The following is a 26,033-nucleotide window of genomic DNA, read 5'->3' on the forward strand; positions in this document are numbered from 1 at the left end:
CATGTCAACATTTTTATGTCCTATATAGAGCCAACTCTTCAACTGAGCAGTGAACCATCTTTTGGAATAAATATGGGAAAATACTCTTAAAATATTAAGATTTTAAAAATTTAAAATCTTTGTCAAGGTAAGACTCATAAAGATCAAGCAGAGAATAGAGTCAGTAAGAGTCTTTCTAGCTCCAAAACTAACCCCTCTCTCTCTTCTGGAATCCCTTGGTTCTCAATTTCTAATTATTGCTCTTATTAGTAGTGATCACTTTCTGGTACTTATAATACTTATGCCAGAAGGAAACACTTTCTAATTTATGTAAATCTTTATGAATGGATGTTATGACTATTGCAAGACAGGGCTTCTCAAATGTTCTTGAAACGTTTAGCTAGGCAGCGATGAATGCATGTACACTCCCTAGAGATGTGGAGGAGAGGAAAACATCTTTTTAAAGTCTTAGGTTTGATAATTCAAAATGTGAATTTTGAAATATACTGTATACATTATACCATTAGTTCTAAAATGAAAATGTTTTCAATTATTATATTTACAATTATTTATTCCCCTTAAAATTATGAAGTAAATTTTGTGCTCAGGAAATTGAGCATCTTTGCCATTTAGTTCAATATTTTCCCTAAGCCATTTTGAGAAGCATGGGATTAAAAGCACTTGTCCCATGCTTACTTGCAAAATACTGTCCACTTACTTTGTGAGATGCATATGGTCCCCTTTATTTCTGTGTTGCAAGTTTCAAACCTTATAAAGTGGAAATCATATAACCTATCTTAAGTTGACTAAACATGAAAACAATATGGGAGATGCTCAATTAGAGTTAGCTTAGTATTTATTATTATTAGGCATAATTCAACCAGTTCCATATAAGGGAAAATGATATCATTTGAAGGGTGGCCTTAGTTACTCTTTTAAGAAGCAGAAGCTCTTTTTATTAATCTCTACCTACCTTATTCGCCAAATTAATCAATGATTTTCACATCTTCTATCCAACTTACGGACTGACGTTCACAGCATATTGAATGCTTTGTGGCTAGTGGGATGCTCTTTGGTATAGGTGTTACTTCTGTTCCCACCCTTTGCATATTTACCAAAGATCGGGAGTTCGTGTTGCCAAATCTATTTGTATCAATTGTACTGTTATTATAATTACAGAATTTAACCAAACAATATGCAAACTTACTAAAATAAGTGCAAAGAAAATGTTTCTATGTAAAGTGATCGAAATATTATGAAAAAATGTGATGAGAGCCACTAAAAGTTATCAAATTTAATTGTAGGTAAACCATTTATATATGACTTGGGGGGGGGAGTCAGTAAATATCTGGAAGGATTTTGCTCATAGTTGTTCTATAAATGTTTTTAGCACTTTGTTTCATTAAAAATCTGAGATGGGAAATCATAGATAATACAGTTTGAGTGTGGTTTACACTGGAAATACCAATCTAAATAAAAGGCAGGCCATGTTTCTGTGTCAAAAAATGGTCAAATTTATGTTTCAGTGTTTATGATTTAGATTTAAAATAACTTTAAGATATGTACATATCATTTTCATAATGCCATTAAAAACTGGCATTCTTAATTTTTCTCTGCCAAAGAAGATTCCCTCTCTTACATAAGATGTTAAATGATAGACATTCATACATATTTGTTAGAAGAGAGAAAGCTTTCATGTACCACGCTTGAATGTTGAAAATGTCTTCAGTTTTGTAACTGAGCACCAGTTAGCTCCTGCACACAGAACCTATGGAGACATTATTTATATTTTCCTGGACTCTTCTTGCACCAGAGAAATCTATCAACTAATCAGGTATGGCTTTACTAGAGAGAGTTTTAGATTGCTAGAACAGGAAAAAAAAGGGTACTGTATTAACTTCAATTTTCTTTAGAGTATGAGAGTTTCCATTAGCAAAATATTTGATAAATGTTTTATTCACCTAATTATGGAATTTTGTTATCCATGAGCCCTACCTTGCTTGTTATCATTGGTACAAATTCCAAATCAAGTCAGGGGATAGAAGCTAACAAAATTTAAGGCTTTCATGCGTATAAATCTTTATGACTATATCCCAAGATTTCTTGGAAAGTAGCTATAAAATTTGATTTTAAATTACATGAAGTCATTTTAAATTTATATGTGAGAGGGAATTCTACTTACAATGATCTTTATTTCTTTTCCAGAGATCTTTATTTCGAATTCCTTTTCGTCTTAGTTTATGATGATTCTTCTTATTTTCTAAGAGATTTTCTTTTTTACTGATTACATTAATTGGTTTTCTTTGTTCCAATATGTTTGATAAATATTGTTTGACTTTGTTCACTGATACCTACAAAGAAAGACATTTTTGCTCATTTTTATGTGTTTTAAAATGAAACAAGAGACTCTTTAAAAATAGATTTACTGAGATATAATTCATATACTATAATATAAATGTATAATTGCACACTTGTTTATTTATTAAAACATTTATTTTTACTTTTTGGCCATGCCATGCAGCATGTGAGATCTAAGTTCCCTGATCAGAGATCAAACGTGAGTCCTCTGCATTGGAAGCCCAGAGCCTTTAACCACTGGGCTTCCAGGGAAGTCCCTATAGTTATACATTTATTATGATTCAACAGTCTTTAGAACAGTAACAGATAATGTGCAATCATTAACATAGTCAACTTTAGAATATTTTTTATCAGTTCAAGAAGGAACCATGAATCCTCCAACTCTTACCCTCCCTCTGCTCCTATCCCCTCTACTCTTATCCCCTCTACTCCCAGCCTCAAAGTGAAAGTGAAATCTCTCAGTCGTGTCCAACTCTTTGCGACCCCATGGACTATAATCTACTAGGCTCCTCCATGGAATTTTCTAGGCAAGAGTACTGGAGTGGGTTGCCATTTCCAAGACCTTCTCCAAAGGGTCTTCTCGACCCAGGGATCAAACCCAGGTCTCCTGCACTGTAGGCAGATGCTTTACCGTCTGAGCCACCAGGGAAGTGGATCCATGGAACCATGAATCCTCCAACTGTTACCCTCCCTCTACTCCTATCCCCTCTACTCCCAGCCTCATGTAACCACTAATCTGGTTCTGTGTCTCTACACAATCCCCTCTTCTGGACTTTCCTGTGAATGAAATCATATAGTACGTGAATTTTTGTGACTGACTTCTCTCACTTAGTATAATGTTTCCACGTTCAATCCTTGCTGTAGCTTGTATCGTCACTTCATCCCTTTACGTGGCCAAATACGACTCTTTATATGTACACTGCGTTTTGTTTCCCCATTTGTCCACTGGTGGACATTTGGGCTGTTTCCCCCTTTTCACTATTATGAATAATGCTGCTATAAACAGTCATGTACAAGTCTCTGTATGGATACTTGACTTTATTCTTATCGTTAAGTTTGCCATATTTGGCAAATAAAAATACAGGGTGCCCAGTTAAATCTGAATTTTACGTAAGCAATGAATTGTTTTAAAGTGTGGGTGTCCTCCCTGGGTTGGGGAGATCCCTGGAGAAGGAAATGGCAACCTATTCCAGTATCTTGCCTGGGAAATCCCATGGACAGAGGAGTCCATGGGGTTGCAAAAAGTCAGATACAACTTACCAATAGACAACAAATGGACAAATATTATATGTTAACAAATGGGCCCACAGTATACAATGGCTCAGAATCAATAGCCAGGTCTTCAAGTCAATGTCACCTCTGCTTTACGCTATCATTCAGGATTTGGGCAGACAGAGGCTATGCTAGCTTCAACATGAGGATTCCAAGATTTCCCTGATTTGGCAGACAGAAAGAGAAGAGCACAGAAGATCTTATGCAGAAAGTTTTTGCTGTTGTTGTTTGCTTTTGCTTTGTTACATTTGACTTGCTTTGTTCAATTTTCTTTTATAGGCCAGACCTAGAACTGGCAGACAGTGTCTTCAGCCACTTTCCATTGGCTGAAGCTGTCACATGGCCCCACCTAACTGCACAGGGAGCTGGAATATTTGGGTGTCATGAGGAAGAGAAAATGGATTTTGATGGGCCTACAGCATCTGTGATACAATGGGATTATCATGCTATTGCTATTAAAAGAAATTTAATTTTCAACTCAAAAATAGCCAACAGCTAGGTTGAGGAGGCAGTGAAGCTTGGCAAATGCCTCTGATTGTCTGCTGTTGGTATCTCCTCCTTCTACAGAGGCTGTTTCCCGATTTTCACTCCTTTCTCACCCAGCAGGAGTGGGCAGAACCACAGCCAGCTGGAGCAAGTATCAGGGAGCCCCGGCAGACCGAGAGCCTTCCTCTAAATCTTAAAAGATTATATAACTCAATAGTAAGTATTTATTGTCTATCTCAGACCCTGTTCTAAGATCTGGGGAGATAGCCATGAACAAAAGTGTTCTCTGTCCTCATGAAGCTGAGGTTCTGGTGGGGAAGAGGAGTCAACTGATTAAAGGAGGTTTAAAAAAGCAAGAGTAAAAGGGATGGAGTTGATTGAAGTTGGTGTTTTTGACATGGATGGTAAGGGACAAATTCTCAGATAGCTTTTGAGTAGACCCCTTTGTGGGAAAGTAGGGAGTTAGGTGAGAAGGCAATGGCAACATACTCCAGTGTTCTTGCCTGGAGAATCCCAGGGACAGGGGAGCCTGATGGGCTACCATCTATGGGGTCACACAGAGTCAGACATGACTGAAGCGACTTAGCAGCAGCAGCAGCAGCAGCAGTGGGGAGTTAGTCATAAAAACACCTTGGGAAAGAGAGTCCTGGAAGAAGGAATAGCAAAGACAGAGGACTTGAAGCAGGAGGAAGCAGGGGTGCAGTAAGACAGCCCACTGAAGCAGAATAGGGTGGCGGGTAAATGAGAAGTCAGAGCGGAAGCTCTGAGATCACCCTCAGGATTGCCCATCACATTCTGTGTGAAGCAGGGACCTGGGGAGTGTTCTGAGTTGAAAAGCAATCCTGACTGACTTAAATTTCCAAAGGACCATCCTGGATACTGTGTGGAGGATATTCTACGTCGGAGAAAGAGTGGGAAAAAAGGAGACTGCTGAAGTAAACTGGGTGAGAGCTGATGGTGGCAGTCAAGTCAGAAGATGGAAGTGGTGATAGTGGCTGGTTTCTGGATATGTTTCAGAGGTATCGTTGGCACGATTTTCTGTGGAAAGACGATTCATGTGTATTTTTAGTTTTTAAACAGCAAACCCAGTGGAAGTATGTTTTTAAACTCCAAGTTTAAAGTATGTGCTTTGGAAGTATGTTTTTAAACTTCCAAGGCCCATTAGAGACTGAATATAGCTCTTGATCAGAGTGACACAGTGTTTTGATAATCTCTTACTTGGCTCTGCTGCCTCTTCACTCCCCCATCTCCTGAAATTCAGGCCAGATGAGCTTTTCTTAAGGATCCATTTGAACACATCACTGACCAGCTCACAAGCCCTCAGTCCTCAGTGACAACAGGGTAGAATCAAACTCCATTGCACAGGATCTAAGACTGTTCAGAGTATGGCCTAAAAATGTCACAGTAATCTTATTTCTTACTACTCCCACACCTGCATGAACATCTGCAACAGCCAGACTCTTCTATTCCCTGTTCCCCAAATAGAACAGGTCCTTTCCTCCCTCCAGAAGCCCTTGCTTATACAGTCTTCATTGCTCCCTCTTTCCTTTTATCCCAAATACCACTCCTGTCCCCAGACCCAACTCAAATTCCACTTCTCTCTGACCCACAGTGATCTCCCTCTCCTCTGACCTTGTGATAGCATCCCTTCTTCATAAGCAACAGCTGAGATTATTCTACATCATGTATTTCATGTTATATCTACTCAACTACTTCCAGATGCACTGTAAACTCTTTAGTGTAATTCTCATTTCAAGTCGAGTGTCTTGAGTAGAGGGAATCCTAATGGATGTGTGGGTTTCCTTATTTGGGGGAAATCCCTTGCTTTCTTAAAGCACAGGAAGAGTAGGAACATCTTCTCTCAAGAGAAACTAAATGATTTGTGAGTTTGGAGGAAAGAAGGTTGAGTTTATCTCACATTTAAATCCTACATTTAATCCTAATCTATTTGTGGCTAGCTCGTGCTTCTTGTGCCTGGCGCGTTCCCTTGTGGCTCAGACGGTAAAGAATCTGCCTGCAATGACATAGACCCAGGACACCAGGTTTGATCCCTGGGTTGGGAAGATCCCCTGGATAAAGGTATAGAAGTCCACGCCAATATTCTTGCCTAGAGCATTTCATGGACAGAGGAACCGTCCATGGGTCGCAAAGAGTCGGACATGACTGAACAACTACACTCTCTTTCTTTCATGCTTCTTGTGCCTAGAGACATTTCCAAAGAAGGGCCAGTCCTATGGTTTTTTGCCTGAAAGCAAAAACAAACACATAAGCAAAAACAGTCCTGGGATACAGGATGTACATTGAATAGCTTCGTGTTTAAAAGAGTAAGGTATCCTGCTAAGGCTAGTGATTTGACTTAAGGGCTTATTCTGTTTTGTTTGGAAGATAATTAATTGGTTTTATTCTTTAAAAACACACAACTTTACATTTTAAACACAAGAAACTTTGATTGCTTGTTAACATGTAAACAGATAACATGTTCATCCAAATTGCTCACATGCCCAAATAAATGTATTACAGATTTTAAAACTATTATTTTCATTCCCTTCGTAGTATTTTCTGTTCACCACTAATTAAATGTGTCCAACTGTGGTTCTCCAAGCCAGGCTTCAGCAATATGTGAACCGTGAACTTCCAGATGTTCAAGCTGGTTTTAGAAAAGGCAGAGGAACCAGAGATCAAATTGCCAACATCCGCTGGATCATGGAAAAAGCAAGAGAGTTCCAGAAAAACATCTATTTCTGCTTTATTGACTATGCCAAAGCCTTTGACTGTGTGGATTACAATAAAGTATGGAAAGTTCTGAAAGAGATGGGAATACCAGACCACCTGACCTGCCTCTTGAGAAACCTGTATGCAGGTCAGGAAGCAACAGTTAGAACTGGACATGGAACAACAGACTGGTTCCAAAAAGGAAAAGGAGTACGTCAAGGCTGTATATTGTCACCCTGCTTATTTAACTTATATGCAGAGTACATCATGAGAAACGCTGGGCTGGAAGAAGCACAAGCTGGAATCAAGATTGCCGGGAGAAACATCAATAACCTCAGATATGCAGATGACACCATCATTATGGCAGAAAGTGAAGAGGAACTAAAGAGGCTCTTGATGAAAGTGAAAGAGGAGAGTGAAAAAGTTGGCTTAAAGCTCAACATTCAGAAAACTATTATGGCATCTGGTCCCATCACTTCATGACAAATAGATGGGGAAACAATGGAAACAGTGGCTGACTTTATTTTTCTGGGCTCCAAAATCACTGCAGATGGTGACTGCAACCATGAAATGAAAAGATGCTTACTCCTTGGAAGGAAAGTTATGACCAACCTAAAGAGCATATTGAAAAGCAGAGACATTACTTTGTCAACAAAGCTCCATCTAGTCAAGGCTATGGTTTTTCCAGTGGTCATGTATGGATGTGAGAGTTGGACTGTGAAGAAAGCTGAGCGCCGAAGAATTGATGCTTTTGAACTGTGGTGTTGGAGAAGACTCTTGAGAGTCCCTTGGACTGCAAGGAGATCCAACCAGTCCATCTTAAAGGAGATCAGTCCTGGGTGTTCATTGGAAGACCAATGATGAAGCTGAAACTCCAGTACTTTGGCCACCTGATGGGAAGAGCTGACTCATTTGAAAAGACCCTGATGCCAGGAAAGATTAAGGGCAGGAGGAGAAGGAGACAACAGAGGATGAGATGGTTGGATGGCATCACCGACACAATGGACATGAGTTTGGGTAAACTCCAGGAGTTGGTGATGGACAGGGAGGCCTGGCACTGTGGTTAATGGGGTCGTAGAGTCAGACACAACTGAGCGACTGAACTGAACTGAATAGGCTTGTCCCCCAGGCCAAAGCTGAAGATAACTTCTTGTTTTTTTGCTGAACCAGCTGAGCAGATGGAGATTCCAGTTACAGGGGTGAAGGAGAATAGGGAGCCAGGAGGAATTGTGGAGGGGGGAATTGGTGTCACCCCCCACCCCCCCACACACACATACCTGTACATGTGGTCATGTCTCCAAATTGTGTGACTATATACATGGAAAACAAAAAAATGTTTTGGCTTTTTTGTTTAAGTGGGAGTGAGAGTCATGTTTGCCATGGAATGGGAAGTGAGCCTTGTTCCTTGAAAATAGGAGATACCGCGAAGCAAAAGAACTGGAAGGGAAGGGTTCTTGCCTGTCAGACGTACTTTCCCTAGGGCTCAAAAGTCAGGGGTGTACCTTGCTTTCCTTAACTATCTGTGTCCCTTTTCTTTTCTTCCTGGCTTACATACTTCGAAAGAGTCACTGTTCCTGGGCACTGTGTAATGTCCTAAATTCTGCTCAAAAACATCTCTGGAAAAAGCACATGAAAAGTAGGGGCTTATTGAAAGGAGAAGACAATAAGAGTGTGGCAAACCAAGACTCGCTGAGCACCTCCTCATTAACGGCCTTCGTCCACAGGGAGCAGTGGGGGGGCTACAGGGCTCTGACAGAGAGGGCAGAGTAAGCTCTGGCGGTGCATCCACAGCAGGTCTTGATCCAGGAGAACTTGGCCCAGCGTGTAGCCTTACAGAAGCTGGTGTGACTCTTCCCGCAGAAGAGATAAAAAGCAATTGTTCTCATCTTCACTCAAAAGTCTACAGAATCAAAAATTCTGGGGGTGAAGCCCAGCCATCTGTGTTTTAACAAGCCCCCCAGGTGTTTCTGATGCAAGTGAAAGTTTGGTAGTAGTGCCCTGCTACCCTGCCCTAGGTAGTAGTGAAGAAGGTAGACAGCAAATTAAAATGGAATTAAAGTACACTAATAAGATAGTATAAAATTTTGATCACTTATCAGACAGTGACAATGTTTACACATATAGCAAAGATACACTGAAGTTGATGTTGTCTGAATTACAGTTTTTACCAGGAATTTAAGTTAGATGGCTCAAGCCATCTGGATCTTAAATAAAGGTATGCATATATTTGGGAAACAAGGACTGGTGTTTTAAATTTGAAAATAACACCAATTTAATAGTTTTTTTCCTTTAAAGTAAGATTTTACTTGAGATGCTTCAACTGAAGCAAAGATATTTTGGGTAATGATCTTTTTATTTTTCATTTTTCCTGGGCTATGTTAAGAATATAAAATAATCTTAAAATACTTTTTTTCTAACATGCCTAAGATTTTCTTAAAGCAAATATGGCAATAGCCACCTCTCGTTAAAATAGCCACCCCTTTCAAAGAAGAAATAACTCATTCATCAGCAAAAACATTTCTTTCTCTTGGTAAGGATCTCGCTAATTATTTTATCGTGTATTTGTACATCTACCTTCAAAAGTCACAGAATAACAACTGTAGATAGCAATCCAAAGATATGTGAGAAATGTGGGAAAATGGTTAAGTAGAAAGTAAAAAGGGAAAAGTAAAATAGCACCAGTGAAAGTGAAAGTCGCTCAGTCGTATCTGTGACCCCATGGACTACACAGTCCATGGAATTCTCCAGGCCAGAATACTGGAGTGGGTAGCCTTTTCCTTCTCCAGGGGATCTTCCCAACCCAGGGATTGAACCCAGATCTCCTGCATTGCACGCAGATTCTGTGACAGTAGTAATATAGTGCTAATATAACACTCTACTAATCATTAGATGCATTGTAAGGGTAGCTTTAAGCAGTTAAGAGAATATTAAGAATCCATATATATTAGAGTATTTATATTCTGTATTTTTATATACAAGGAGCATAAAATTATAGTTAAACTTATAGCCATATTAGGTATTCATGGTACAGGGAATAAACAGGTTATTACAATCAAAAGGTAACCCTGCTACTGCTGCTAAGTCGCTTCAGTCGTGTCTGACTCTGTGCGACCCCATAGATGGCAGCCCACCAGGCTTCCCCGTCCCTGGGATTCTCCAGGCAAGAACACTGGAGTGGGTTGCCATTTCCTTCTCCAATGCATGAAAGTGAAAAGGGAAAGTGAAGTTGCTCAGTCGTTCCTGACTCTTAGCGACCCCATGGACTGCAGCCTACCAGTCTCCTCTGTCCATGGATTTTCCAGGCAAGAGTACTGGAGTGGGGTGCCATTGCCTTCTCCAAAAGGTAACCCTAGTCATCTGGTTTTCATCAGCCACTTTTTTCTCGTAACTTTCACTAGAGTTTCTGTTCTGTCCATTAAAAAGAAAGAAAATTCAGATACATGCTACAGCATGGATGAATCTTTGGCAAATCATGCTGAGTGAAATAAGCCAGTCACAAAAAGATAAATACTGTTATGATTTTAAACACTTACACGAGGCATCTAGAGTAATCAAATTCACAGAGGCGGAAACTACAGTGGTGGCTGACAGGGGCTGGGGGGGGTGGAGAGTTGTTACCTTATACATATCAAGCTTCAGTTCTCAAAGATGAAAAGAGTTCTAGAAACTGGTTGTACAAAATATGAATGAATGTACCTAACACTAATGAATTGTAGACATAAAAGTGGTTATGAGAGTAAGTTTTATGTTATGTATATTTTACAACAATTGAAAAAAAAAAAAAACACCAACCTTGAATTCTGAAACGCACTTGTTCCCAAGGGTTTTGGAAAAGAAACTGTGGTCCTTTAATGATGAGCCACCAAGTCGAAAGCCAAGTAGGAAAAGAAGTGAGAATGTGAGGGGGATGATAGCAGTAAAAGGTACAAATAGATCTGAGGTCCTGGTGGGGCTGAAGGATTGACAGAGTGACCTAGAGAGTACCAGGTTGTCATTGAAGACTTAGAATTTTGAACGCTTGATTTGAAAAAGACATCGCTGAGCTTATGACCATGGGGGCAGAGAGAGGCGTGCAAATCTTGGAGCTGAAAGATCTAAATAACAGAATTAAGAGGCTAGGCTTCATGGGTGCTAGAATAATAGGAGCAGAGTTGGAGAGAAGCCTGTGAGTCACTTCCCTGTCCCTATTTCCTATTACTCTCTCAGTGAGAAGGCAGCAATACTCAGCACCCCAGCTAGGACTGATATTATATCCAATGGGAGAAAATTCCTGAGAGGGCTGCAGGGAATGTTGTCAGGAGGCAAGCAGATTTCAGTTAAAATGAACGTAAAGACAGTATTTGGAGAAGTATGACACCAAGACAAGTGATTAGAAAAAAAGAGTCAGGGGATGGAGAATTGTAGCAGCATATTTAATTAAATCTTTAAACTTTTATTGTATCTTACCAAATGCAAAAAGTTTGAAAATATACTTTATACTTTCTTACCCTTTCTTATCCTTCACAATCAAGTTTAAGCAATATCAAATGGAGGCTTCACAAAGCTAAAAAAAATTAGAACCTTTGGATATTCCAAGTTCCAGTAACTGGCAGGCATGGTGTTGAATGAGTGAAATTTGTATTACAAAGATCTTTTATATTTGAATGGGATTGGTTATGCTAATCTGTAAATGGGGATAATAATTAACTATTTAAATAACTTCTGTAACAGAAATCTTAGGAGGAATGAATAGCATATGTGAAGGGGTTGTATAAAGTACTATTATATAACTGTAAAACATTAATCAAAGTACCAAGATGTGTAAAAAAAAATCTAACTCTTAGAAGAAGGTGTTAATCTCAAAAACAAGCAGAAAGTGTCTGCTTAGGTGAAACAGAGAAAGGAACTGAAGACTCTGGGACCTCTGGTGAAATGGCAATGCTGGGAGTTGGGCTACCCATTTCTTGATTTCAGAGTTTTCATTTTCACTCTTGGTGGCAGTGGTTGTCATAGTGGTCTCTCAGCCATACACTTGAATCGCTCCCTTTCAGGGCCTCAGTTACTCCCCTCTAGGACACTGGACACCTGAGCGTCTACCCCCTCTATGATCATGATCATTCTTTAATACTGAAGGAAGTCATACACAGAACTCCTGAAAATATTAGATCCTCAACACAAAACAAAGTGTATTTAAACATCATTTTAAATGTGTAGGTGTGTTTTTAGAGTTAAATGTTGGGGAATGGAGGAATAGGTGATGTGCTTGTGGATTTTAGAGTTCTAAAGCCAGAAAGAGAAAGCCTAGGGAAGCTAGCTATACTTACATAGCCATAGTTCAGTGAAAGTGAAAGTCGCTCAGTTGTATCCAAATCTTGCGATCCCATGACTATACAGTCCCTGGAATTCTCCAGGCCAGAATACTGGAGTGGGTAGCCTTTCCGTTCTCCAGGGGATCTTCCCAACCCAGCGATCAAACCCAGTTCTCCCGCGTTGCAGGCGGATTCTTTACCAGCTGAGCCACAAAGGAAGCCCTAGTTATACTTAAGTAAGGGTTAAAAAAATTACAGTGCAAATAGTAATTATTATGAAAGACAACTAGAATTTGCTGTGTCTGTAATGAAGGTAGAGACATGAGGAGGGCATTATAAATAATAATATTTATTATAAAGGAGTCATGAAACAATGTGGCCAGTTGAGTAAACTGTTATTTTATCCTGGCTGTAGTGAAGCAGGGATATAAGGGAACTTTGCATTAGAGCCATTTACAGTCATTGGTCTTTTCACTTTCACCATCTGTGCTCTATGAGGATGGCACTCAGGAAGGCAGGAAAAGGAGAAGCTCCAGGGGAATTGTGAGACAGACAGTCTGCAAACAGGCTACCCTGGCATATTTTCCCATCTTGGACATGAAAATGGTACTTTTTTTCCCCAAATATTCTAAGATCTCTAGTATAGTTCATATTTTTCTTTTTATGCTTGGCTATACTTTGGAGAAGGCAATGGCAACCCATTCCAGTACTCATGCCTGGGAAATCTCATGGACGGAGGAGCCTGGTAGGCTGCAGTCCATGGGGTCACAAAGAGTTGGACATGACTGAGAGACTTCACTTTCACTTTTCACTTTCATGCACTGGAGAAGGAAACGGCAACCCACTGCAGTATTCTTGCCTGGAGAATCCCAGGGATGGGAGCCTGGTGGGCTGCTGTCTATGGGGTCGCACAGAGTCAGACACGACTGACGTGACTTAGCAGCAGATACATTGGTGAAATTAAAAGATGCTTACTCCTTGGAAGGAAAGTTATGACCAACCTAGATAGCATATTCAAAAGCAGAGACATTACTTTGCCAACAAAGGTCCATCTAATCAGGCTATGGTTTTTCCAGTGGTCATGTATGGATGTGAGAGCTGGACTGTGAAGAAAGCTGAGCACCAAAGAACTGATGCTTTTGAACTGTGGTGTTGGAGAAGACTCTTGAGAGTCTCTTGGACTGCAAGGAGATACAACCAGTCCATCCTAAAGGAGATCAGCCCTGGGATTTTTTGGAAGGAATGATGCTAAAGCTGAAACTCCAGTACTTTGGCCACCTCATGCGAAGAGTTGACTCATTGGAAAAGACTCTGATGCTGGGAGGGATTGGGGGCAGGAGGAGAAGGGGACGCCAGAGGATGAGATGGCTGGATGGCATCACTGACTCGATGGACGTGAGTCTGAGTGAACTCCGGGAGTTGGTGATGGATAGGGAGGCCTGGCGTGCTGTGATTCATGGGGTTGCAAAGTGTCAGACACGACTGAGCGACTGAACTGAACTGAACTGATACATGGCTAAAGCTGGGGTCCTTTCCTGTGTTTACTATATAGGCCTCATCTATTGATGCTGGCATTAGGGAAGAAACTTATGAACCTGAGCAATATCCTTGGTTCCAAACAGTAAGGTTATCCTCAGACCCAAAGAAGGCTTTTACATGCTACTGGGAGGCACTGCATATCAAAAGGCATCATGGAAAACAAGATGACCTGATGAAGCACATGTCCTTCAGTCTCCACCTGCTCAAGGACAAACTGAGTTTTTTTGCCAAGATCACTTCTATTTATGCAGATAACAATCCCACTGCTAATTATGGGATGTGGTAGTTATGGTAATGGCGGAAAGCTAAATTTGGAGGGGTTTAGAAAGTATTGCAATGTAGAGAGTTTTTAACTTATGCAAACATTTCTTCAAAGTTTTCCTGTTCAATCTGGATTTTAGATTTAGTCATTAATCAGTAGACATTTAATGAGTGCCTGCTAAGTGTCAGGCACTGTTCTAGCTACTGGGATAATAGCTGTGAACAACAGAGACAAAAACTCCTGCTGTCATGGAGTTTATATTCTAGAGGAGGGAGAGTGACTGCAAGCATCGCAAAGTGTTACACAACGGTAGTTCTGTTACAGTAAGGAAGGGGGGTATAAAGTGCTGTGATAGGGTGAGTAATTTTGGATAGAGTGATTGCAACTTCACAGAATACCTAGGGCAAGACCCTCCTAAAAGATGATTTTTGAGCAAGGGAAGGGAGCCACATGGATATCTGGGCTCAGGGACATTACAGGCAGAAAAAACAGGTGGGCACGTGTGTGGGGGTCTCTGAGCAATAGCACAGAGCCCGGTGTGTCTAGAATGGCGTGTAAGGGAGGTGATATCAGAGAAAAAGCAGTAGGACCAGATCACAGAGCCTGTTAAGCAAGACATTGGTTTTACTTGGCATGAGATGGGAAGCCACTAAAGGGTTTCAGGGAAAGGAGCAAGGGTTGCTGGGCTGAGAACAGACTGAAAATGCTGAATTCTTTCAAGATGTCAGAAGACATCCTGAGATTAATCCAATTTAACAAGCATCTGTGGCTCTATAAGCCACCTGGTCTCTGCCCTTTTGTCTTGGTATTTTAGGACCTCAGACAGACCATGACTTATAGGAAGGCTCAAGCCTGATGACATTCTTTTTTTCTCACAGTGGAATGAGTAACTATTTGTTGAATGGATGAACAAAAAACGTGGATTGAGATTGGAAAAAAATAACAGAAACAACAGTCAAAAATTAGTTTTTTAAGAAATTCTGAGCATACCAAATAAGTACTGTTAATAGTGCATATAGCTTAATTTTGTGTTGGAAAAATAGAATGATATAGCAAAATTTTTACCTGTGTGGTGACATTTCTTCCTTTCTGCTTTTTACTATGTTTTTCTGCTTCAATAGCTGAAATACACAAAACATTTTTATAAAATACTAAAATTAAAAAAAATTTCACTAAGTACAGTTTCTTGTTAAAAAAAAACGTGGGATAACTTAGAATTCAAAGAATAATAGTTTAAAATAATTTAAAACTTTAAAGTTATTAATGTGATACAAAGTAATTTCTTCACTGATAATTTTTAAAGATGTATCTTGACACCAGATATAATCTAAATACTTTAATCAAGTATCCTGAAACTGATATAACCTGAAAGAGTTCCACAAATAATGGAGCTAATTACAACAGTGGAAAACTTTCTGAGCTAGAATTTAATTAAAATGTACACAGAAGAACTGTACAAAAAGATCTTCACGACCCAGATAATCACGATGGTGTGATCACTGACCTAGAGCCAGACATCCTGGAATGTGAAGTCAAGTGGGCCTTAGGAAGCATCACTATGAACAAAGCTAGTGGAGGTGATGGAATTCCAGTTGACCTATTCCAAATCCTGAAAGATGATGCTGTGAAAGTGCTGCACTCAATATGCCAGCAAATTCGGAAAACTCAGCAGTGGCCACAGGACTAGAAAAGGTCAGTTTTCATTCCAATCCCAAAGAAAGGCAATGCCAAAGAATGCTCAAACTACCGCACAATTGCACTCATCTCACACGCTAGTAAAGTAATGCTCAAAATTCTCCAAGCCAGGCTTCAGCAATATGTGAACCGTGAACTTCCTGATGTTCAAGCTGGTTTTAGAAAAGGCAGAGGAACCAGAGACCAAATTGCCAACATCCTCTGGATCATGGAAAAAGCAAGAGAGTTCCAGAAAAACATCTATTTCTGCTTTATTGACTATACCAAAGCCTTTGACTGTGTGGATTACAATAAACTGTGGAAAATTCTTAAAGAGATGGGAATACCAGACCACCTGATCTGCCTCTCGATAAATTTGTATGCAGGTCAGGAGGCAACAGTTAGAACTGGACATGGGACAACAGACTGGTTCCAAATAGGAAAAGGAGTACGTCAAGGCTGTATATTGTCACCCTGTTTATTTAACTTATATGCAGAGTACATCATGAGAAATGCTGGACTGGAAGAAACACAAGCTGGAATCAAGATTGCGGGGAGAAATATCACTAACCTCAGATATGCAGATGACACCACCCTTATGGCAGAAAGTGAAGAGGAACTCAAAAGCCTCTTGATGAAAGTGAAAGTGGAGAGTGAAAAAGTTGGCTTAAAGCTCAACATTCAGAAAACGAAGATCATGGCATTCAGTCCCACCACTTCATGGGAAATAGATGGGGAAACAGTGGAAACAGTGTCAGACTTTATTTTTCTGGGCTCCAAAATCGCTACAGATGGTGACTGCAGCCATGAAATTAAAAGACGCTTACTCCTTGGGAGGAAAGTTATGACCAACCTAGATAGCATATTCAAAAGCAGAGACATTACTTTGCCAACAAAGGTCCGTCTAGTCAAGGCTATGGTTTTTCCTGTGGTCATGTATGGATGTGAGAGTTGGACTTTGAAGAAGGCTGAGCACCGAAGAATTGATGCTTTTGAACTGTGGTGTTGGAGAAGACTCTTCAGAGTCCCTTGGACTGCAAGGAGATCCAACCAGTCCATTCTGAAGGAAATCAGCCCTGGGATTTCTTTGGAAGGAATGATGCTAAAGCTGAAACTCCAGTACTTTGGCTACCTCATGCGAAGAGTTGACTCATTGGAAAAGACTCTGATGCTGGGAGGGATTGGGGGCAGGAGGAGAAGGGGACGACAGAGGATGAGATGGCTGGATGGCATCACTGACTCGATGGACGTGAGTCTGAGTGAACTCCGGGAGTTGGTGATGGACAGGGAGGCCTGGCGTGCTGCGATTCATGGGGTCGCAAAGAGTTGGACACGACTGAGCGACTGATCTGATCTGATCTGATGTAAATAAATGCTATACCTGTGGTGGATTCATTTTGATATTTGTCAAAACTAATACAATTTTGTAAAGTTTAAAAATAAAATAAAATTGTAGTTGAAAAAAAATTAAAAAAAAACATAGGAAAGAGAATTCAACCTTTTAAATATTTATAGACTCATCCATGTGGCAGAGAGATACTAAAAACTAATACAGTTGAATGATATAAATATCTGAGAAATGTAGAATAGTATAATTATATCAAGCTTTGAAATTTGAGAACATTTTCATAAGAAATTTTTAATGACTCTTTTTATAAACAGAAGACTATATATACCATATATTAATAGACTATATATGTAGTCGTTGGTATATTTCATTTTTGCATAGTACTTGAATTTTATTAACTTATGTGTTTAGAAAAATAAGAATTTGAAAATCTGATCATAACAGGGTGATAATCATGACATGTCAACTGCTTTATTAGTATTACTCAGTTTCAATTACTGAAAAATTATTTGATGGACAGCAAAATGTCACCCCACATATTTCCTGAAGTAAAATATGCATGTATGTGATACATTCACCTTTTACAGACTGAAGAACTTGACTCAAGACAAATATAGGGAAGTCAAAATTTTACATTTCCAATATATGAGTTTGTCCTTTAAAGCGGGTTGTCGATGTTCTAATGTTATCTTTGACTTTTAAAAAAAATTAATTTGATACATTTTATCCTGTCACTGATGAACTTTAGCACTTAACCTCATAATTCTGTTTACTTCCTAAGCCAGATCTCATAGAAACTGATCAGGTTGTTTGGTATTTAGTCCTCTGTCAAATTAGAGAAACAGTTGGCAAATTCTAAATAAAAATCCAGTAAGTACATGGTGCCAAATGCATTAATATAAAGCATATGAAAACTTTTAAAGATTATGTATATTTCAAACAATTATATACATTAGGATTGCTCTTTAGATTCAGAATGTAAAATAAATTATCCCAGAATGAAAATGTTTACTACAAATAAAACTTTCTTTATCCCAAGTTTGCCAAGTGATCATTTTGGGGTCATGAATACTCATTATCAGAGGCAACATACAGCATCATGACCCACCATTCGGACTTTGAGTCAAACAGGTCTGTGTTCAAGTCATAATTTTATATCTATTTCATTAATGTGTAATGCTAATCAAATGAGATAATCTAGGTAAAGTATTTGGCACAGTACTTAATACATGTTCAGTATGTTTAAATGTTAGCTATAGAAAATGGCAACCCACTCCAGTATTCTTGCCTGGAGAATTCTGTGTACAGAGGAGTCTGGCAGGCTACAGTCCATGGGATCACAAAAAGATGGATATAGATATGACTGAGTGACTAATACACTAATATATAAAATCTATAAAAATAATAACATTATTATATGAAGCTTACTTCTTTAAAGGACTTAGATGCCTTCAAGATAATAGTACTTGTAAATTTGTATTTTAAAAGGACTATGATAAAGAATTATTAAAGATTTAATACACTATTAAAATTTATTAATGCTTTGCCTATTTGCCTTCTTTCTCAAGCACTTTCTTCAAATCAAATTAGTCTAATTATATTTGTGTATTAGAAATCGGACAGTGACTGATACTACAGTCCTGGTCAATGTCTACTAGCTTAAAAATTCCATTAACAATAACTAGAAAAATCAATGTGATTGGATAGATTCCCATTATTATATTCAAAGTACAGACAGTAAAATTAAAGTTAGTATGTACAGAATGTACAGACACAGAATAAGAAGTACAAAGTGTCATGTATATTAGAGTAAGAAAAGAAAATTACGGATATTAAATGGAATAAAGTATATATTATACATTGGACCAGAAAATCAAACTGTCAGTTGGTCAAAAACTAACATGAAAATTACAGGGCTAAAAGCAGTTATCAAAGGTAAAATAAATGCAGTTAAAAGAATTAGTGAAATGGGGGGGGAGATATAATAGTCTAACTCAAGGAACAAACTAATAGCTTAAAACACAAAAAGAAGATAAATGTAGTTGGTCATTATTTACAACAGAAGATGCACAATAAAAAAAAAACCTCTTTTGAAATTCATTTCAAAATATGTGTTTCTTTTCTAAATATTAGGCTTCTAGGTTTTCACGTAGATAAAACAAAGTTTTGATTGGCTACCAGAGAAACCATTCTGCTGCAAAAAGTACTTACACCATGTTTTCTAGTATATTTATATTAACTGAAAGACATCTGTGATTGTTGGAGACCTGTTGCACTTTCATTCTATACTTCTTTTTATATAGATATTGATATTGCCACAAATTTTAGCACTCCCTGAGAAAAACACAGTCTACTGGATGCAGGAAGAAAATATTAGACTTTCTACTTATGTGTAATTTTAAAAATATCTTTTATAATTTCTACTTCTGGGGTGTGTTTTATAATATACTAGATCAGTAGTATGGGGCTTCCCTAGTAGCTCAGATGGTAAAGAATCTGCCTACAATGTGCGAGACCTGGGTTTGATCCCTGGGTTGGGAAGATCCTCTGGAGGAGGGCATAGCAATTCACTCCAGTATTCTTGCCTAGAGAATCCCCATTGATGGAGGAGCCTGATGGGTTACAGTCCATGGGGTCGCAAAGAGTCAGACACGACCGAGCGACTAAGCACAGCAACAAGATCAGTAGTATATCACTCTTATAAATAATATATGTAACAGCAGAATATACCGTCAAAAAGTTTTGATATGGAGTTAGCTTTGGAAGGGGACTAACGTTTTATTCAGCTCCAGAATTGTAGCTCTAGGTATAATATATTTATTTATTTTCTTAAAAACTTTTTATTGGGGTATAGTTGATTTACACTGTTGTGTGAGTTTCAGGTGTACAGCAACGTGAACCAGTTATCCATATACATGTATCCACTCTTTTAGATTCTTTTCCTATATAGGCCGTTACAGAGTATTGAGTAGACTTCCTTGTGCTATATGCTGCTGCTGCTGCTGCTAAGTCGACTCCATAGACGGCAGCCCACCAGGCTCCCCCGTCCATGGGATTTGCCAGGCAAGAGTACTGGAGTGGGTTGCCATTGTTTGGGCTAAAAGAAATGTGGTGGATGACATTAACTTCCAAGGGTAGTACTTGGGCCATTCAGTCTCTTTTACTGTCTTGGGAAAATGCCTTGAGCTTATCATATCCTAGTAAAAGAGCATATGGAGTGAGAGACCCAGCTGTCCCCACTGACCACCAGCTGAGAGAAGCTGCATGAGTGAGCTCAGGTGAGACCAGCGGAAAAACCAACCAAACAACCTCGAAGAGAATTACAACAAATAATAAATCATTGTTTCATACCTCTAAGTTTGGGGTTTTTGTTATGCAGCAATTGGTAACTGAAATAAGCTTATTTTTCCAGCCTAGTAGGACTCCTTGGATAGAATTCTCAATTCTCAGAAGCCACATTAGACCAATACATGATGCCAAAATAAGTCATATATATATATAATAAATTCATAGCATTGAGAAGAGGATTTGAAAAAATAATATCCCCCAATATTGCTTTGATCACAGTTCTTTTCACACCTACTTTCTCTTGAAAGGCTTGATATAATTAACTCCTCGCTTTACCATGAAATCCCCCAGTTTGGCTCACCTCCTTTCTTTCCAGAACATAGTTTATCCTCCTTTAAGTGAACATCGGGATACCAGTTAATGTGATTTTCACTGACTTAAGTTCTGCAAAAAACACTTCTATTCTTTAGGTGGGATCTGCTTGGGGAGTTAAAGTCAAATAAAATCTGTTTCTTTATTCATGCAACACTGACAAATGAAACTAAACAAAGTATTTTATTGATTCTCCTGTCCTGGTTCTCTAAAATGGTGCTTTCTGCCTCACTAGGATCTTCACCTGATTCATTTGGTGTAAAAAAATATTAGCAATTGGTTTCTTTTCAAACTTCCTTTTAGAAACTGCATAGTACACTGGCTTCTGTGACTTTACACTACCCTGGATATCGTTCTTTCTTTCAAACCCCTATGCTCGAGTTTCTCTGCGGTTTTATATCCACTAATGACTGTGTATTTCTCAATGCTTGGTCTTCACCTTTTCTCTCTGGTGTGATCTGAGGGCTGAGTGCGATCAGGAAGGGCTTTGAAGTGGACAGATGGTGAGTGCAGGAGGTCATGAGCTGGGAAAGGATAATGTGCTGATTCCAGGACAAGTGACAAGCAGCCATGTAAGAAGTAAAACCGTGGGAATCAAACTGCAATGGTGGGAAAGCAGGAAAACACAGGTTACAGGAGAATCCAGGGAAAGAATCAGGTTGGCAGAGGTGAGACAAGTGATCAGCAAAAACCAGGCAATGAGGACAGTTTGAAAACTTGGGACTAAAATCATGGGGTTAGGTCAGGGTGGGCACAGAAGTGTGTAGATGAGCGAGAAATGAGTAAACAACTGTGGAAATGTAGGAGTAAGAAGAGTGAGGGTTGGCACCTGTATGGGTCCAGAGAAAATTCTGCGAAAGGATCTTGTGGGGGTGAGTATTTGGTTTCCTGTGGAAAGCATAGCATGAATGAGATCATCACTGTTTCAGGCCTGCATTCTTATAACAGCCCTCCAACAGATTGAATCATAACTTATCTAATACCATACAGAAATGGTATGGACCTAACAGAAGCAGAAGATATTAAGAAGAGGTGGCAAGAATACACAGAAGAACTATACAAAAAAGATCTTCACGACCCAGATAACCACCGTGGTGTGATCACTGACCTAGAGCCAGACATCCTGGAATGTGAAGTCAAGTGGGCCTTAGGAAGCATCACTACGAACAAAGATAGTGGAGCTGATGGAATTCCAGCTGAGCTATTTTGAATCCTAAAAGATGATGCTGTGAAAGTGCTGAACTAAGTATGCCAGCAAATCTGGAAAACTCAGCAGTGGCCACAGGACTGGAAAAGGTCAGTTTTCATTCCAATCCCAAAGAAAGGCAATGCCAAAGAATGTTCAAACTACCGCACAATTGTACTCATCTCACACACTAGCAAGGTAATACTCAAAATTCTCCAAGCCAGGCTTCAACAGTACATGAACCGTGAACTTCCAGATCCTCAAGCTGGATTTAGAAAAGACAGAGGAACCAGAGATCAAATTGCCAACATCTGCTGGATCATCTAAAAAGCAAGAGAGCTCCAGAAAAACATCAACTTATGCTTCATTGACTACGCCAAAGCCATTGACTGTGTGGATCACAACAAACTGTGGAAAATTCTGAAAGAGATGGGAATACCAGACCACCTGTCTCCTGAGAAATCTGTATGCAGGTCAAGAAGCAACAGTTAGAACTGGACCTGGAACAACAGACTGGTTCCAAAATGGGGAAGGAGTACACCACGGCTGTAGATTGTCACCCTGTTTATTTAACCTATATGCAGAGTACATCATGAGAAATGCCAGGCTGGATGAAGCACAAGCTGGAATCAAGATTGCTGGGAGAAATACCAATAACCTCAGATATGCAGATGACATCACTGTTATGGCAGAAAGCAAACAAGAATTAAAGAGCCTCTTAATGAAAGTGAAAGACGAGAGTGAAAAAGTTGGCTTAAAACTCAACATTCAGAAAACTAAGATCATGGCATCTGTTCTCATCACTTCATGGCAAATAGATGAAACAATGGGAACAATGACAGACTTTATTTTTCTGGGCTCCAAAATCACTGCAGATGGTGACAGCAGCCATGAAATTAAAAGATGCTTTCTCTTTGGAAGAAAAGTTATGACCAACCTAGAGAGCATATTAAGAAGCAGAGACATTACTTTGCCAACAAAGGTCCGTCTAGTCAAAGCTATGGTTTTTCCAGTAGTCATGTATGGATGTGAGAGTTGGACTATAAAGAAAGCTGAGTGCCAAAGAATTGATGCTTTTGAACTGTGGTGTTGGAGAAGACTCTTGAGGGTTCCTTGAACTGCAAGGCATTCAAGCCAGTCAATCCTAAAGGAAATCAGTCCTGAATGTTCATTGGAAAGACTGATGCTGAAGCTGAAACTCCAATACTTTGGCCACCTGATATGAAGAGCTGACTTATTTGAAAAGACCCTGATGCTGGGAAAGATTGAAGGTGGGAGGAGATGGGGACAACAGAGGATGAGATGGTTAGATGGCATCACCGACTCAATGGACATGAGTTTGAGTTAACTCCAGGAGTTGGTGATGGACAGGGAAGCCTGGTGTACTCTGTCCATGGGTCAGAAAGAATTGGACATGACTGAACAACTGAACTGAACTGAAATGAGTCTAATTTTGATCTGGTTTTTGTCTTGCCTCAGAATAATTTCACCCAAGTACTGTTTCCAGCAATGCATTCATTTGCTTAGAAGCTCTTATGTCTTATTGTACAATGGCTAACTTCCTATTTTGACTTCTGGTTTCCTAATCAGGTTTAACTCTACATTCACAACTATTTTTCAAATCCAAATAATCTCTGCTTCATTAGCTACTAGTTTTTTTTTTTTTTTAAGTTTTCTTCCCCTAAATTTTAACAATTCCTATTGAAGAGACTAAACATTAAAATTTTTAATAAAAACAAATATGAGTTTAGGTCACTTATTTTGTTTTGTGAGATACTTAGCTTTGGATATCATCAAGAATGATGTTTAGCAATAACATTTCATACCTTCTTTTTAAAAATTTTATACAATTATTAGGACAAAGGATAATATATGTTGGAAGCTGGGGAGAGTTGAGTGTATGCCCTAAGGAACATAAATTAGTGGTAGAGACACAGACAAACCTAAGACCCAAGACTAATAATCTGTATTTATGCATAATCTTGCCAAATTAACAAGTAGGCACAAAATCTCTACCATCAAAGTCTCTGCTGACATAAAACTATTTCATAGCTATTTATAAGAATCGGAGTGTAGTTGCTTCACAATGTTGTGCTAGTTTCTGCTGTACAACGAAGTGAATCAGTTATATGTATACATACATCCTCTCCCTTTGGAACTCCCTTCCCCCCACACCCCCACTTCACCCTTCTGCGTCATTCTGGGCACTGAGCTGAGCTTCACGTGCTATAGAGCAACTTCCCACTAGGTCTCTTTTACACATGGTAAGGCAGTGGCACCCCACTCCAGTACTCTTGCCTGGAAAATCCCATGGATGGAGGAGCCTAGTGGGCTGCAGTCCATGGGGTCGCTAAGAGTCGACACGACTGAGCAACTTCACTTTCACTTTTCACTTTCACGCACTGGAGAAGGAAATGGCAACCCACTCCAGTGTTCTTGCCTGGAGAATCCCAGGGACGGGGGAGCCTGGTGGGCTGCCATCTATGGGGTCGCACAGAGTCGGACATGACTGAAGCGACGCAGCAGCAGCAGCAGTGTATATATGTCAGTTCCCAATTGTCCCATCACCCCTTCCCCCATCATCCCGTCTACATGTCCATTCTCTACGTCTGTATCTCTATTCCTGCCTGCAAATGATTCATCTGTACCATTTTTCTAGGTTCCACATGTATGCGTTAATATGCAATATCCGTTTTTCACTTTCTGACGTTCTTCACTCTATATAGTCTTCTTAAGTCATGTGACCTTAGATACTTTAATTTCTCTGAGTCTCAGTTTTTTTTATAAAATGGGAATATCAATACTATAATGTACCTCTTGGAGCAGATATAAAGACAGAATAGAATTAAAGTGTAATGTTCAGTGTTTTACTTAATACATTGCAGCTAAATAATAGTCAGTATAATAATAAATATAATAATAATGTATCTCTTTCTCCTTTTCCAAAGGCTTATCTTTTAAAAGAAAATGGTATTAGCACCTGTGAGATAAGCACTTCCCTCATCAAAATAAAATTAAGAAACTATACAGGCTTGTTATAATAGCATATAATTCTGCTCTTGGATCTAAAATTCAGACAAAATGCTTTTAAAGTTACTACTGAAAACTTAGAATCAAAGAATCTCAGGTTTGGAATAGTCAAATGAAATTACATAGCCACAATTTTTTTGAAAAATTTTTTGAAAAAGCCTCAAGGAGGTGGCTTTCCTCTCCAAAAAAAATTTTTTTTACTGTTGCTATGCTTCATCCCTGCAACAACTTTGAATTAAGTAGTTCTATTCATGAAGTTGTGTTATTTTTAAATCTTTATATAATATACTGTTTTTCAAAAACAAAGATGACACAGGACTATAACATTACTGTTCTTTCCCCCCCTAGCTACCAGTAGAATTTTTATCCATATTGCTCTACCATTAGAACATTACAAATCTGGGAACAGGCTGACTGAGTTGAAGGTGATTTTAAGTTCATATGTTCTTATGTATGTAGAATTAATTGACTGATTAAAGCTGCAGAAGTAATTGACTGATTACTTTTAGCAACCTGATATGGAGGATTTGTTTTGAGTATTGTAGGAAGTAGCTTTAGAGCAGGTTTAGAACTCTTGTAGCTTTTAGTTCTTATGTCCTTATTTATCAATGTGTCTTTCTTTAAAAGTAAGAAAATGTGGATTATCAGTAGAGCAAGGTAATACGATTCAGAAGTCTTTAACTCTAGTCTTAGTTCCCCTTGTAAATAGATGTGCTAATTGATTTGGGGTGAGACATTTATGTTTACCACATCTTGTCTTCTCCAGTGATCTAAATGTATAACTTGGGGTGATTAAAATTACTTAAATAATTAATGCAGTAGGGATCAAAACTGACATTGAAAGAAAGATAATTTATCTGGGCCTATTAAATCAACCAACACAGGAAATAACCATGTAGAACATTCCTAAAGCTTTTGTATTGTGGTATATTTTGTATATTTTATACAAATATACATTTTATACAAAATATACATTTGTAGAACACTATGTACATGGTCTTAGAAATGTGTAGTAATCTGGATCCTGTAAGCACTTGAGGTAATGTTCAACATATTAAAAGTAAAATCCAGAATTTCAGGTTTGGGAAAGAGTTATGTCTATAATGATGTTACATTTCATTATTTAATGGATCAATTCAGTCAGTCCAGTCGCTCAGTAGTGTCTGACTCTTTGCGATTTCATAGACACATATTTTCAATGACTTTGCTATTACAAACAATAACAGTGTGATGGATAAT

General features: G+C 38.9%; 1 protein-coding gene across 6 annotated transcripts in view; it reads right to left on the minus strand.

Moving 5' to 3' along the window:
• SEL1L2 (SEL1L2 adaptor subunit of SYVN1 ubiquitin ligase) overlaps positions 1 to 26,033 on the minus strand; it is a 125,351-nt gene that overhangs the window by 73,649 nt on the left and 25,669 nt on the right. For 5 of the 6 annotated variants that reach the window (XR_009740198.1, XR_009740197.1, XM_061435642.1 and 2 more), the window contains exons 2-3: positions 14,962 to 15,017; positions 2,162 to 2,330 (exon numbers count right to left, since the gene is read on the minus strand). Coding sequence is in view for 2 of the 6 variants with exons in the window: in XM_061435639.1 (XP_061291623.1) it covers positions 2,162 to 2,330; positions 14,962 to 15,017 (225 nt within the window). In the remaining 4 variants the exon portion in view is untranslated. Of the gene's footprint in view, positions 1 to 2,161; positions 2,331 to 14,961; positions 15,018 to 26,033 lie in introns of those variants that run through there. The other variant, XM_061435640.1, reaches the window with a different exon arrangement.

Source organism: Bos javanicus, chromosome 13 (assembly GCF_032452875.1).
Source record: "Bos javanicus breed banteng chromosome 13, ARS-OSU_banteng_1.0, whole genome shotgun sequence".
NCBI classification, from domain to species: domain Eukaryota; kingdom Metazoa; phylum Chordata; class Mammalia; order Artiodactyla; family Bovidae; genus Bos; species Bos javanicus.